General features: G+C 36.8%; 1 protein-coding gene across 1 annotated transcript; it reads left to right on the top strand.

Moving 5' to 3' along the window:
- Nucleotides 1-4,701: 4,701 nt before the first annotated feature.
- On the top strand, nt 4,702-5,979 carry LOC127878435 (uncharacterized). The gene has a single exon (XM_052424958.1). The coding sequence runs from the start codon at nt 4,702-4,704 to the stop codon at nt 5,977-5,979; it is 1,278 nt and encodes a 425-aa protein (XP_052280918.1).
- The last annotated feature ends 10,891 nt before the right edge of the window (nt 5,980-16,870 follow it).

The raw sequence follows: 16,870 nt of genomic DNA, 5'->3' as shown, positions 1-16,870 counted from the left end.
TTGGTTTGATCATATTTTTTTGGTGTTTCATTAATCCTTTATTCATTTCATTCATGTCATTCGTTGGTCATTCACAATACATAAGTCTCTAAGAACTTCGCATAATTTTAATAAAGATCATGCAAATTGATTGTTAACAATAAAATTGACATTTTTATCTGAACATTTATACAAGAAAAACTAAGCATTATTCTGTCAAAAACCTTTGAGGTCGTCAATTGCCTGTTCAAATTAAAACATCGTTTTTACCCGGGATGTATACATTTTTACAGGCAGCAAATGCAACAACAGCGAAACTGCTTGTGCAGAACGCTGCACATGCGCAGTGCGCTTTAGGTTACCTTCCACTTAATCATTTACGTTTATTGAAGGGCTGAGCATTTGCAAAAATATAATTGCCGCAACTGTTTTCCGAGGATATCTTTTTTATCGCATTTTTATTATTATTCATTTTCATCATTAAATTGATATTAGGCTTGTACAATCTGGTGCCAAGAAAAAGGTACGAACATTCCTTTCAAGTTGGCCATTTCATATTGCACCATCTGGGAATTAGGTACCAGGGTTTTCATTGTAAAAAATCATTATGAAGCTGTTTAATTTTATTAAAAGCCTTACTTTTGCGTAAAACAGGTGATTACTATCATAATGTAGGTTATTATACGGTGTTTTCTTTTAACGAAAACTTGATTTTTCGAACGGGAACCTGCCTTTCGCATGTCACTTCACACCCGCTCGTGGTTATAGCAACGTTACACGTTTTACACATTACTAATGTCTATTGCATTCAAACAAATCTAAAGAAGTTGTTTTCGCGTTGTTTTAAAGGGACTGTCAACCACGACAACGGAGAAAATAAAAGTTGTAAAATACCGTATTTTTTACAATTTTTAGTTCATATTGATTAAAATATCGCGACTGGTTTATTACATTACATGAAAAAAGTTGTTAAGTTTTTATATGTTCAGTATATTCGGTAATAAGTTTTACTTGGTATGTCTTCCAGGTAACTACCAGTTAACTATAAATAACGCGAGTAGATTGATCGTCATCGTCACGTGGTAACCCCAGGAATGCAACTCGTGCATGCGTAGTGAATTGTATATATTTTATATATAAATTAATCATCTACGTGTGCTATTTATAGTGTGTATATCGTTATGTCACCTATTTTCGCGATGTACTTTTGATTTCACATCCCGAAATTTTTTACCAAAGATACTGAAAATATGAACTTTTTTCAAGTAATGTAATATACCAGTCGTGAAATTGTAATCAATATAAACTAATAATTGTAAAAAAAATACGGTATTTTAGAACTTTTTTTTTCGTCATTCGTGGTTGATAGTCTCTTTAACGATTTCAGCTCGCTTTGCCAACGAAATACAAGTACAGAAAGACAGATGGCTTATCATATTTTATGCTAAAATGCGTTTGGGGTATTTCTACCTGTCGGATCAACATGAAATTATGTATGAGTGGTACAAGTAGGTTACTTATGAGGTAGATGTGCGGGTTTTTCATGATTGTTATATTTTGACTGTCTTTTGAGATTACGAAGCTCTTTTTCAGAGATTGCTTTCATTATTGCGAATGGATTTTTTTAAATTTCATTATTAGTTATTCATTTATTCTATCTATTGACATATTATATCTTTATATGGAACGTAAATTTTCTAAATTTATATAAAAGAAAATAGAGAGAAAAGCCTTGACAATTGGCCGTTTCATAATTCGACCCCATGGGATTGGATTAAGTGTCAACTTACCTGTAACGGAACTCGGAGTGCCCTGATGGCATCGATTTTTGTTGTAAGTATTAAATAAGGTTCTGCATTAATTGCGGTTTTACATACTGAATATGTTTTTATACTAACGACGATCCCTTCAGTTAACCTAATTATGTGATCCAATTAATCTTATTTTATGGAACGTTTTCATCGCTCAAAATGCGCTACTTAAATCGTTACAATCTAAAAGAATTGATATTAACCTGCTGATCTCTTCATTTGAACAGTCGTATTCATTAATGTCTAATATTCTAATCGATCCGTTCCGTAAACATAGCAACAAAACGTTCCAGTGGAAATCAATATATCATTCGATGCAAGAAGACATTGAATTGTTTTATTATATTTTTTATTATTGTACAACAGACATTCATTGTAGTCTTTACATAAAAGGCCATTTTCTGTATTTATTGTGTTGTTGATTTTGGTTGTTGTTTGATTGTGTATTTTTTTTAATATGACTATGATCGTGGCTGTATCTTGCTTATATATGTTCACAAATCAATGATAAGAACGATCGCTTTTATGGTCAAAATATATTAATTTCAATCCATTTGCCATTATATTGAAAGCATATACACATGTATTTTAAGGAGATAAACACTAATTGTTGAGACACCCATTACCGTACCTTTAGTTTATCTGTTTTTAACATGTAATAACCGGCGTGCTGTTAGTCGAAAATAACCCCCTTTTCGCAAGTTTGCGTCTATGTTCTGCAATATTTAAACATAGCAGTAGGTTTTTTGTGAATATCCATGTTTTCAATAAAATTAATTATGTCGGAAAAAAAGACAGTTATAAAGAAACAGGTACTCCATTAGAACGAAATGACTTATTAAGAGGCAATGCGTGTGTGTTTCTCGTTTAACAAGTGTACTGTTACCTGATTTCTACGGTTTTTAAACATCTGGATGCCTTGCAAAAACTTGTTGATTCAATAGTTGTTGGACAAATTTGGTTAACTCGTGACGCTCATATGTGCCTTGGAGGAATTTGTAAAGCTACCAATAATTGTATGGTCAGTCATGTGCATTTTCTAAAATAATGTGCTCGATCATTCCCTGATTTCACGATCTGACGTAGAAACACAATTTTGATTGAGTCGTTTGTTTAATAAAATTCGTTCAAAAAGGTTACGATCAGGTCGTTGTTTGCACACAATTCGATTGCCTATTGGACAAAATATATATATATATATATATATATATATATATATATATATATATATATATATATATATATATAAACAAAAACGCTGTATTATTTTTTGCCGAAGCTTTCGACCTCACGGTCTTCATCAGCGGCCATTTTTTATTTTCAGATGTTTTATTATGAACGGAAATGACGTCGTGCATTTCCGGCGTCAACGTTGTTTACGCGCCCTTTTATTAACGTTTATTCTTGCACGTTGATGCCATATGGTCGGTATGTCCTTAGTTTTGACTTCCACAATTGCTCCATGGTTTTGCGGTACTCGTCCGACCCGCTGAGTTTTTCGAGTCCCATTATTTGGAAATCATTCATGGAATGTCCGTCGGCGTAGAAATGTTCAGCTACCGGGTCACTGTGCTGTGTGCGAATACGTCTGATAGAATGAAGGAAGTGTTCTCTGAGCCCCCATTAGTAGCCTTCAGACGGGATTGCAACCTGCAAGACATCCTAGTGCACAAAAAACACAATAGGATGTTCTTCCGAAAACCCAATATGAGCGGGCCCTGTGAGGCGCAGAGATGCGCCATTTGCCCGTATATGATGAAGGCGGAATGTTTCACAGATCCCAGCGGCAGGAAGTACAGCGTCAGAAACAATGTTGATTGCAAATCATCCAATGTTGTGTACGCGGTCAACTGTCGTCGCTGTCGCAGGTTCGTGTATGTGGGAGAGACCGGCGGAACTCTGTACCAGCGACATCTATTGAATCTGTCGCGTATTCGCACACAGCACAGTGACCCGGTAGCTGAACATTTCTACACCGACGGACATTCCATGGATGATTTCCAAATAATGGGACTCGAAAAACTCAGCGGGTCGGACGAGTACCGCAAAACCATGGAGCAATTGTGGAAGTCAAAACTAAGGACATACCGACCATATGGCATCAACGTGCAAGAATAAACGTTAATAAAAGGGCGCGTAAACAACGTTTACGCCAGAAATGCACGACGCCATTTCCGTTCATAATAAAACATCTGAAAATAAAAAATGGCCGCTGATGAAGACCGTGAGGTCGAAAGCTTCGGCGAAAAATAATACAGCGTTTTTGTTTAAATACAACAAGGCTAATAGAGACTTTGTTACATAACATTTTCATGATGACAACTCAAATAACGGATAACGTTGCTTTTGCGCGACTGAAGAAACTGACTGAGAAGATATGCCGGTATGAGAGTCATAGACATTTTTTGAAAGAATGCGTCAATGGTGAGATAGTTCGAAACGGATTTACATTGAAGTGGAAGATGGATCTCCACACAAATGAAGAGGAAAATGGTCGCGTTGCTAAAGTCCTGCATAGAACATCACTCCACTTAATGTCGGAGGGTATTGCTGTTTGTGACCGGGTTTTGCGTGAGGTTATCAACTTGAGAAAAGAATATTCAAATAAGATGTCTTCCTCAATTACTAAACATAAATTCGAAAAGCTACAGAGAGAACTGGAACAATTTTCACTTGAAACACAAATTGAACTTTTAAGAACAACGAAAAAGAAATTGAGCGTCCTTAAAAAAGACAACACACATTCTAAAAACAGTTTAATACTTGAAGATAAGAATGTCGCTACTGACAAACCGGAAGTGCAGTCTTACCACACCGGAAAAGGTTTAATGCAGAAAGCGTCCATGTCGGCGCAGAGGAACCGGAAGTGGGATCTATTGGTTCAGAAAGACTTTCCATGCCTACACAAAACATGCATGTGTTGTTAGACAAGCCGGAAGTGCAACGCTGCTATACAGCAAATGGTTCAACGTCTAAAAATTGTGTTATCGTCACTGAGGGACCGTCGGTTCAACCGGATGTAGTGACTAACCTGTCTAAGAAGCAACTTACTGCCTCACAAATAAGAGTTCTATCTAAGGGATTGAAATTTGTTCCAACAAGAAGAGTCGTTGACAAAGGCAAATTGTTGACGGACCTCACTGCATGGGAACGTTGCATGCGTCTCAGAGAATATTTCTACTCTGAAGAGAGAGCCGGACATCCTAATCAAGAGAAACCGTACAGGAAGAAGACGCCGTCAACATGGACTCCAAAAGCAGGCCGCGATAAATGGTTGGATGCGTATATCAAGGCTGTAAAGGATGACATCATCAAGGGTCTCAAAAGAAGGTTTAAGCTCAATATGAGTAAATCTGAAGAATACGCTCTAAAAGAACTTCTTAACGACGATGAAATTGTCATTCGGCCTGCTGATAAAGGTTCTGGTATAGTCGTAATGGATAGCACAGATTACATACAAAAATTAAAAGGTGAAATTTCCGATAGCGACACATATGCGGAAGTTACCGACGACAAAACAAAATCAGTGCAAAACAAGGTAAAAAAGGTGGTAGACAACCTGTACAAAAGAGGTTCCATAGACAGTGATCTCCGACAATACATGACAGGGAACGATGGCACTTCCGGTAAGCTTCAAGGGAACCCGAAGTTACATAAGCCAGGAATGCCGTTACGCACCATTGTGAATGGTAGAAGCCACCCGACAGAGAAAATGGCGGAAATTGTTGAGGACCAGTTGCGAAGCCATGTGACGTCACTTCCGTCGTTTGTAAGAGACACTATGGACTTCTTAAACAAAATACAAAAATTAAAACAACCTCTTCCGGAAGGTACGCTTATATTCTGTTTAGATGTGAAGGCCCTGTATCCAAGTGTCCCAAGAGATAAGGCCCGTGCTGCTGCTATAGACGCTTTAAACAGGCGAACGGACCCGGAAATTCCTACAGAGGACGTCATCGTGATGAAGGACACTGTTTTGGAAAACAACACCTTCTCATTCAACGACGAACACTTTATACAGACAGAAGGGACGGCTATTGGCTCACGCCTCGGGCTGAACTATGCATCAACCTACATGAGTGCTTGGGAAGAGGAACTGTTCCGGCGGTCAGAAAAGCAACCACTCGCATACTTCCGGTTTGTGGATGATGTGTGGGGCTTATGGACGCATGGTATCGAGGCACTTTAAACTTTCCACACACAAGGAAATGGAATCAACCCTCGCATTAAACTCGAGCTCCGCTATTCTTCAGAAAAACTAGAGTTCCTGGACACGGTGACATCAATACGGAACGGGCGCCTTCAAACCGACCTATATACTAAGCCTACCGATAAACACCTGTACCTACACAGGGATTCTTCGCACCCGGAGTCTACAAAAAAGCAATACCGTATGGTCTGGGTGTGCGTGCGAAAAGAATCTGTTCAGAGGAGGTTGCCTACCGGAAGCACAGACAGGCGGTGAAAACACAGCTCGTGAACCGTGGATATGACGGGGCGTTTGTAGAGACCGAATTGATAAAGGTCGACAATAAAAAGAGAGTGGACCTTTTGCGCGAAAAGACAAACTCGGAGCATAATACAAGGATTCCGCTGGTGATAACGTTTTCGCGCGCACTGCCCAACATCGGCCGTATCACCCGTAGACACCTACACACGCTGCACACGTCTGATAGAATGAAGGAAGTGTTCTCTGAGCCCCATTAGTAGCCTTCAGACGGGATTGCAACCTGCAAGACATCCTAGTGCACAAAAAACACAATAGGATGTTCTTCCGAAAACCAAATATGAGCGGGCCCTGTGAGGCGCAGAGATGCGCCATTTGCCCGTATATGATGAAGGCGGAATGTTTCACAGATACCAGCGGCAGGAAGTACAGCGTCAGAAACAATGTTGATTGCAAATCATCCAATGTTGTGTACGCGGTCAACTGTCGTCGCTGTCGCAGGTTCGTGTATGTGGGAGAGACCGGCGGAACTCTGTACCAGCGACATCTATTGAATCTGTCGCGTATTCGCACACAGCACAGTGACCCGGTAGCTGAACATTTCTACACCGACGGACATTCCATGGATGATTTCCAAATAATGGGACTCGAAAAACTCAGCGGGTCGGACGAGTACCGCAAAACCATGGAGCAATTGTGGAAGTCAAAACTAAGGACATACCGACCATATGGCATCAACGTGCAAGAATAAACGTTAATAAAAGGGCGCGTAAACAACGTTGACGCCGGAAATGCACGACGTCATTTCCGTTCATAATAAAACATCTGAAAATAAAAAATGGCCGCTGATGAAGACCGTGAGGTCGAAAGCTTTGGCAAAAAATAATACAGCGTTTTTGTTTAAATACAACAAGGCTAATAGAGACTTTGTTATATATATATATATATATATATATATATATATATATATATATATATATATATATATATATATATATATATATATATTTATTTATTTATTTATTTATTTATTTATTTATTTATTTATATTTATTTATATTTATATATATATGCAATTCAATAATATGTCCCTTTAATTATCTCCAACAATATGTAAAACGATAAAAAAACATATGTTAAAAATAATGCGGTTGTCATTGTAATAATCCCCGTTATGTGCGATTATGGTTAGTATGATTACTAGCCCGTCACGTGAACAACAAAAACCTGAAGGATGGCTGCAAAGTATATTTTTTGTTTATAGCATTTTACATCACAAGCTTCAACAATTTCGTATACCAATATATATTCAGCTATAATTCATCAGAATTGAGATACCTTGTCGATGTTTAACACAACGATTGCAAATGTGTGAAAGTAAATTATTTATAACTCAAGGACTATAACTTATGTGAAAGTGATGTAATTTTAATTTACCCAGAAACATTGTCAAACTACTATATTTGAATGGAGAATTGATCAATACTGTTTGTCATTTCGATCTAAGACAAACGTGGTAGAATATTCAACATACAACCAATATACTCTGCCATCTTGATTATATTGATTGCAAATAAATATTAGTTTGTTTTAGGATCTAAATTGTGTGATTGCTCCCAATACAAATGACAGGTAAAATGTATATAGGTGTGCACTTGAAATTAAACATTCATTACTATAATAAATGTGTAATCTTCTACGGATAAAGAGCTAAATATTCCAGTATATACAATTTTGGGGATCATTTAAACAAAGAATGATATTTGTTTAGATAAATAATAATGTCAACATAACTGAATTGCTTTACATTTGGTAATAACATTATTTTTCTTTGTTTACCGATGCATACCGTTGAACAATCCTCAATATATATTCTGTAATTAAAATGTGTCAGTTTGTGGTATAATGGTTTCATTTACTGTCATCATGATCAATGATTTGCGTTTTGTTTTAAAAAAGGGCTTTATACACAATACAAATCAAAATATTATATGGCTCGCATATATTCATGATTAAAAGCATGCAATCTATTTATTAAAGGGCATTTTGATATACAATATCCTATGTTCAGTCCGTTTTCAGTCTGCAGGTTATCATAAAAAACATTATATAATTAAATTTTCATTTTGAATGCGCATGTTTGAATAATTTTACATCATTGTTAGTAAACTTATAGTATTACTTTTGTTTATCATTCAGCACTGTACGGATTAAAAAGCAATTAAAAGAGTGGCAGTATTTATAATTACCAATATCAGGGTAGTCCTCCGATATATCCATGGCTACCAATTCACGTCAGACAAACAATATTTCTAAACTGATTTATTTATCAAGAAAATGACGAGGTAGGGAGTTGCAAACAGAAATACATTTTATCGACCAATCCAATTCTTTGAAGTCATATACATGAATGTGTGATATTTTATAATTACAAGTTCAGCAGATGTGTTACATTGGAGCGTATATGGTACAACAGCTGTTGCTAAAAGATATCAATAATACCTGAGTTCGCCCTACAGAAGTCAATAAAATATCATCATGGCAATGTTTAATATACTTTATTTAATATACTTTATATTACAACTTTAGCTTGCACTCTATGATTTTGTATTCTAGCAAGGTTTGTTTGTGAATTTCAGTGGGGTTTATTGGCCATTTGAAATACATACTGTAAGCATGTTGCATATGTGACGACACTCATGTCTTGTTGTACAACATCGACTTTACCTCTGTGTGTGTGTGTACGTGCGTGTGTGTGTGTGTGTGTGCGTGCGTGCGTGTGTGTGTGTTTGTGTGCGTGCGTGCGTGCGTGTTTGTGTGTGTGTGTGTGTGGTGTGTGTGTGTGTGTGTGTGTGTGTGTGTGTGTGTGTGTGTGTGTGTGTGTGTGTGTGTGTGTGTGTGTGTGTGTGTGTGTGTGTGTGTGTGTGTGTGTGTGTGTGTGTGTGTGTGTGTGTGTGTGTGTGTGTGTGTGTGTGTGTGTGTGTGTGTGTGTGTGTGTGTGTGTGTGTGTGTGTGTGTGTGTGTGTGTGTGTGTGTGTGTGTGTGTGTGTGTGTGTGTGTGGTGTGTGTGTGTGTGTGTGTGTGTGTGTGTGTGTGTGTGTGTGTGTGTGTGTGTGTGTGTGTGTGTGTGTGTGTGTGTGTGTGTGTGTGTGTGTGTGTGTGTGTGTGTGTGTGTGTGTGTGTGTGTGTGTGTGTGTGTGTGTGTGTGTGTGTGTGTGAGAGAGTGCGTGAGTGTGTGTGTGTGTGTGTGCGTGTGCGTGTGTGCGTGCGTGCGTGCGTGCGTGCGTGCGTGTGTGTGTGTCCGGGCGCGTGCGTGTGTGTGTAGCTGTGTGTGTGTGCATGGTTGGCACCCCAATCCGCACCCAGGAAGACTGAGATACCAATAAGAAGTTTCTGATCGCATGGAAAACGATGAGTATTTTTAATTGTACAATGTAAAACTCTTCAATAAGAATTGCACTGAGCCACCGACAATGCACCATAAATCTTATTGGATGTCAAATTCAATTGTTATCCTGTGGTGAACTATTGTTTTTCCCCATTTAAATAATTTTCATTCCTTTCAATTCTTTTTCGCTGATTTGAACGTTCAGATAAACGTTATTTTTAAAAACTGTTGTTTCAAATATTTCGAAAAAAAGGATAAATTTCTCGGGATATGTATTGATTTATAACCTAAAAATACCATCCGAAGTTTTTTTTAAACGAGGGTCGTACCGGGTATCCAATGATTGATGCATTGATGACGCAGCTAAAGGACGAGGGCTGGATCCACGACCTTGTTCGAGATTCGGTCGCGTGTTGCCTCACCCGAGGCGAGCACTAGATAAGCTGGAAGGAGGGGCAGCATGTGTTCTAGGAATATTGGCTAGGTATTGAGAAATTGACCATTTTGTAAAATTCGGTTCTCATAGAGACCCTGAGGTCTACCCGTTCCTTAACACATGTTTATTTTTTCCACATGGACTTCAAGCAAATTGGGATAGTTTATAAACCCTTAAAAGTAGAACATTGACACTAAACTTGATTTCTGAATTCTAAATAAAATGGAATTGAATGTGCACGGAGATGAAACAAATGCATCGAAATTGTTACTTTTCTTCTTGATGTCTGTCCGTTAGTATGTCTGTCATCTGGTCTTTACGCCCTTTATAACTTTAATATCCATACAGGATTACAATTAATAATGATCTTAATTTGACCAAAATTAATATCAAGCATCAATTTCGGTCAGACGCGCTCTCTTATTCATATCCGCATTTCTTATTGGAAGTAAACCTCCTACTTTTATGACATTTGATATGAGAATCCCCGTTGGGTTTAATATATTTGCATTTAGTTTGAGGCTGTTCCTGATTATGAACACATTATGAATTGTTAACTGAAAAAATAAAAAGATTTAGATACAGCTTTAGTAGTAACATACCTGTATATGTGTTACATATCAATTTGTTAGAACAAAAATCAGACAAAAATATTCTCTTCGATTCATCTAGGGGCGCCTCCTTTAAAATCGATTCAAAATATTCTTTAAAAAAAATACAAAGTAAAATACTAGTTTTGTTAACATAAAGATGCAGATTGGAGCTTGAATTCCGGCAACATGCTGTTGTCGTCGGCCATTGCCTTCTTCTATCAGTATGTCCGGGTGTTCAATACTGTTGCGTTCGGAAATAAAACTGACAAGCAGGGAAACTTCATTTAGTTAAATATATAGATTTATTGGATGCTAGCGATCTTATTCGTAAATGTTTTTCATGTGTTGTTAAATTGTGCACACTTGTTAAATCTATGTTTTTTTCACTCGATCTCAAAAAAGTCTTATTTTTTTGGAATAGTGACGGTCCAGAAACCTGATCAGGAGAGAGACGCTTTTTTTAATTGTCAGTCTTTTTTACAGTCTGTTTCTTGGGTAAACCTTCACTTTTTATCTTCTAGGCAACACATCCATTGTAGGGTTATTTCAAACCCGTACCTCTGGATTGATAGTTGGCCGCGATTTGTCATCCAGTAATTAATTTTAAAATAACATTTAATTTAAAATTTTACTAAATAATTAAAAATAATATGTTGCCATCTTTTAAATTTTCATTTACTGTATATAAGCAGAATGATATTAAATTTTGTGGAAAATATAAAATAATGATATCTGCAAAATGATTTAATGATCACGTCATGCCCATGTCTAAACCATCTTGAACACTAATTTTGCTTAGCATGCAAACAATTTGTATATAGTTTTGACGGAGAGCAACACCAATCACCTTATGTCACATTCTTTTAGTATCCAAACAACTGCACTTAAAAAAACAATCTCTGAACGTGTTTAAAAGAGGCTTTACACTTACTATAGACCTTAAATATACCAACAAGTTATGCAAGTTATGTATTGCTTTCCATGTAGGAAGAATGTCCTAAATCTAAATAAGTTCTAAGCAAAGTACATATATGAGCCGTGGACTGCCTCTTGAGAGGTGCAGGAAAATGCGGATGCATAATAGGTTAGTCATTGGTACTAACAATTGTTACAGGATCTGTTTTTCTCTGAGGGCATTCATATTGACCAAAGGCAAAGAAAATGTTACCATATTACCATGTATTATAGGACAGTTTCATTTGTACGCATATATCACAGATTCTTAAAGCATCCTTTTTTCGAGATTGCTGCTGTTCCAGCTCCCGGATCTTTATTGCTGTCTCAGTCCAGTCCAGACCAGTCAGCGTTATGAAATGCAGGCTTCGTTTCGGTTCCTCTTTTGGCATATAACTATAACAAATTGTTGCACGAACATTTAGTAAGCCTTTGTAGTGTAATATGATACCCTTGTTGTGTTGCAAGACAAATAATCAATTGTTATTATATAAACGTGTCAAGAAAGGTAAATGATTAACATACATATGGATTGAGATTTTGGTATTCTAGCAAGCAGATTATTTTCAAGTTGCAAACATATATATAATATTTTAAATAAGTTTTTTTTTCAGTGGTATATTTGCTTTAATATGTCAAGTATTTTTAATGTATTTTTAGCAATATATGTTAAAGCTATGTAACTAGTAGACTAAATGTAATATATCATTTAAATCGTGTCTTGCATGTAAAAATTATCCTAAAACTATTTTTGACCATGAAGAAATGAGACGGAGAAATATCATGTTATACCTGCAGCTCACGCAAAGAGCAATATCACCATTGCTGCAGCTCACGCTAGAGCAGTGTTACCAACGTTTCAGTTTGTGAAATGACTCACTGTCAATCGCGTGTTGCTTTGCTGATTAATGAAGTTTTACTTTTGCTGCAAAGAGTTTTCAATTAATGTCAAACTGAACAACATTAAAATTATAATAATGTGCTGGTACGCGTGTATTATTTATTTTATATATGTGATAACATGACGCGTTTGGAGTAAAACAGCAAACACGTTTTTATGCATTTTATAAACATGCCTTTACTTGAAATTTCTGTTATCATAAAAGAAACAATTTGCTGGCAAATACACACTCATACGAAATATGTATAAGCAATTTAATGATGTATTAGAAACATGATATGATGGATATAGTGGACAAAATTAACATTGGATATATTAATTTTCTTTTAGCTTGTGAAGAGACCGCCGTCGGCAGATTTTCCGTATTATTTAAGACCCAATATGACAGTAAGAAAACAATTACAGAGGCGACAAACATTTCAGAAGGCGTATGCATGTATAAATACATTTTGAAAATGGTGTCAGTTGGAAATGACTCTTGTTTCCATCATACACAATTTGTAGTAATGAACTCAAAAACACACTTTGGGGCCTTAGAGTTGGTTTTTCTTAACCTGAATCTCTCAACTTTACTACTGACCTGGTTGGAAAGTGTCTGTCCGTATGTTGTTTATGTAGTTTAGCTCTTTTCAGTCGCAACTGTTTTATCTCAAGTTAATCTGTAAAGGAATATGTATTAAAACAGTAATGGTAGTGCATACTGTTTTAGGACCATTAAAAGAATAATACGAATGGAAACTGGAAATGGTTGAATATCCCACAGATCGTTGCATTATCTAGGCCTAGTTTGAAACTGGGTCCAAAATGAATTATAAAAGCCAAATTTAAATAGGTTGAAAGAAGTTCTGACCACACGGATGGGTATGTGTTACTATAAGCCAAATGGTTATATCACATAAACTTATATTTGAATAAGTACAATACAATTTTGGGTATTATTGAATCAACAATGCAAATCACAACATCTCAGGCTAATTATGCGTATTAAGCAAAACAACGTTAAAAATAAAAATAAGTGTGCTTTCATAGATTATACGCTTAAATAAAATGTAAGCATCAACTGCGGTTAAAATACAAACATTTAAAACTTCTGACGAAATCTTCTAGCATTATCATGTTTATAAAAATAATTAACCTCAAACATGCACATCAGACAAAATATATGAAGTTTCTTGAAGTGGCGCGGCAGAGGCCGACGCGTATCCCCACGCCGCATAGATGTTATATTAAAAATCAATTTTGGGTGGTCAAGGCCTATGTTGTTGGGGCCTCGGGGTGGGTAATGTGGACATGGATGGTTGAGATAGACCGTGTTGCCATAAGAGATGTTCAGTATTAATTTGAAGTAAATTGGTGAATAAATGAAGAAGTTAAGTTAAAACAAAATTTTTGATGGGCGTGGTCTATGTTGGAGAAGCGCCCCAGGGTTGGTAATATGGCCATGTATAGTTGAGATTGACCGTATTGTCATAAATGAAGTTCAGTATCAATTAAAAGTGAATCGGTGTAGAAATGAAGAAGTTATAGTAAAAGGCAATTTTGAGTGGATGTGGCCTATGTGGGCGGGGCCCTGGGTTGGTTAATGTAGGCATGGATGGCCGAGATAGAACGTGTTGTCATAAGAGATGTTCAGTATTAATTTGAAGTCAATTGGTGAATAAATGAAGAAGTTATGTTGAAGCAAAATTTTGGCAGGGCGTGGTCTATGTGGGCGGGGCGTCCCAGGGTTGGTAATGGGGTCATGCATAGTTAAGCAGCATAGTTGAAGTTGATCGTATTGTCATAAGAGATGTTCAGTATCAATTTGAAGTAAATCGGTGTAGAAATGAAGAACTTAATGTAAAATAACCTAAAAGAATGAGTGAAAATCTCTGACACGGCCCCATCCCAACCCCCATAACTTTTGTCCCAGGGATCAGATCAAAATTCATTCCAAAAAGTGCACTTTCGCCCATATGCTCATAGATACCGTGTGTTTAAGTTTCAAGGTTCTAGTGCTAATAGTGTAGGAGGAGATAGTGGTTAGGACGAACGGACGGACGGACAAACGGCGGAGATAACCACATAATCGATGAAAAATAAGAATCAAAGTACTGACAGTACTGGTGTGACGATGCTTTTGAAGTGGATGGATATAAAAGCATCAATTTAAGTGTCTCTACATCACCACAATTGTGTATGTGGGCAAAAAAATTGAGTACAAAAAATTGGGTACAAAAAAATTGGATTGCAAAAAAAGTTGGGTACGAAAATAATTTGCTACAACAGAAAATATTTGGGTAGGAAAAAAAATTGGGGTACGAAAAAAATTGGGTACGAAAAAAAAAGCTGGGTATGAAAAAATGTAGGTACGAAAAAAAATTGGGCACGAAAATAATTTGGGTACAAAAAAAAAAATTGGTATGAAAAAAAATTTAATACGAAAAAAATTTGGGTACAAAAAAATAATTGGGCCAATAAAAAATTAGGTAAGAAAAATTTTGGATACGAAAAGAAAATTGGGTGTACGGGGAAATTGGGGTGCGAAAAAAATTGGGTACGAAAATAAAATGGGTACGGAAAAAAAAAGGGTACGAAAAATTGTGGGTACGAACAAAAATTTTGGAGTACCGGGAAGTAGTACCCGTGGACCTCTCGATAAATTTGAAAGAGGACGGGAACCAAGCTGCCTTTACCTTTATCAATGGCCCTGTGGTGGGTAATGTAGACAGGGATGGTTGAGATAGACCGTGTTGTCATAAGAGATGTTCAGTATTAATTTGAAGTCAATTGGTGAATAAATGAAGAAGTTATGTTGAAACAAAATTGTGGGTGGGCGTGGTCGGCCACTATCTCCTCCTACACTATTGGCACAATAACCTTGAAACTTACACACATGGTAGCTATTAGCATATGTGCGACGGTGCACTATTTGAAGTTTTGATCTGACCCCTGGGTCAAAAGTTATTATCATGTACATCGCATGTTGTTAGTAAAATGAGTAAAACTGTCCTCATTTTACCCCATTTACCCCCATAACTTTTGACCCAGGGGTCAAATAAAAATTCCCAATAGTACACCGTCGCACATATGCTCATAACTACCATGTGTGTAAGTTTCAAGGTTCAAGTGCTAATAGTGTAGGAGGCGATAGTGGCCAGGACAAACGGACATAGCGCGGATATCAAAACAATATCCCCACGCTTTTAAAAGCGTGGGGATTACAATGAAACCGAAAAATCTATCAAAATTGAAAAATATTATTAAAACCATGTCTGAGCAGCAGGTGGGTTCTTAGATCAACTGGGGTTCTCTATAACGGCGTATAAGCTTATTGAGATCGGCGTACACGCCTCCACATTCCTTAGCAAAGCGGAATTATACAGAAACATCGTAAGCTGTGTAAGATTTAAAGGCCTTAGTTCATACTCGTACAAAATCAAGCAGGGAACCAGATAGCACAGTAAAACATCGCCGATCCTGTATCTGACCTTTATCAATGACCTTATTAAAGAACTCAGTGAACTTGTGTACAGATTGTGAATGTGTAAAATTATTATTTGTGCACCAACCGTAACGGACAATAAAATACTTGTTTCATTCACTCTCCTCTACTGGTTTACAATGCCTCACCTAAGTATAATACGCAACAAGCCCATATCCACGACGTAATCAATGGATGACATCGGCATCAAACTGCGCCTCTGCATATTATGTATATTATATATACTTCATAACGTTCTTAATCTGCTGACACTTAAAACATTATACTTGACATTTTTAATAACCAAAGCGATTTTCGGATGCAAACCTTTGACTGCATAAACATAAACTAACATGAATGTACTTGAGATTGCCCATCGAATTTATATTTAATTGAAACATACACCTTAACTGTCTTCAAGTTTTTAAGTTACACGTATTGCTTTAATATTTGAATCGATTGAAACATGGATGATTTCAGGAGGCTTACTGCCTTAGTTGAGCTGGGTATACACCTTTGTAAATACTTGACCAAACAAGTGTTCGTGAATAGACTGACGCGGTTAATAAATAATGATCATCAAAGACAATTGTTTATCGCAAATATAAATAATATTCTCTACACACAAAACCCAAATAACTATCTCAATTTAAATAATGCCTTATGAATGTTCGTTTAAAACACAGTAAAAACATCTTCTGTCAGCATATACATTGTACGAATATTACAAATACAGCTAGAGAAGAACGGATTTCGGATATATGCGTCCACAGTCGTGGTTTATTCGAAATAATGGGATGGTAATCCATGTGTGCGTAACTCTATTTAAAACAAGGGCTGTTTGTAAAACATGCATGCCCCCATATGGGCTGTCAGTTGTAGTGGCAGCCATTGTGTG

This window comes from Dreissena polymorpha, chromosome 4 (genome assembly GCF_020536995.1).
Source record: "Dreissena polymorpha isolate Duluth1 chromosome 4, UMN_Dpol_1.0, whole genome shotgun sequence".
Taxonomy (NCBI): Eukaryota; Metazoa; Mollusca; class Bivalvia; order Myida; family Dreissenidae; genus Dreissena; species Dreissena polymorpha.
The sequence above is the reverse complement of the archived record's forward strand: the minus strand, read 5'-3'. Positions and strand labels throughout refer to the sequence as shown.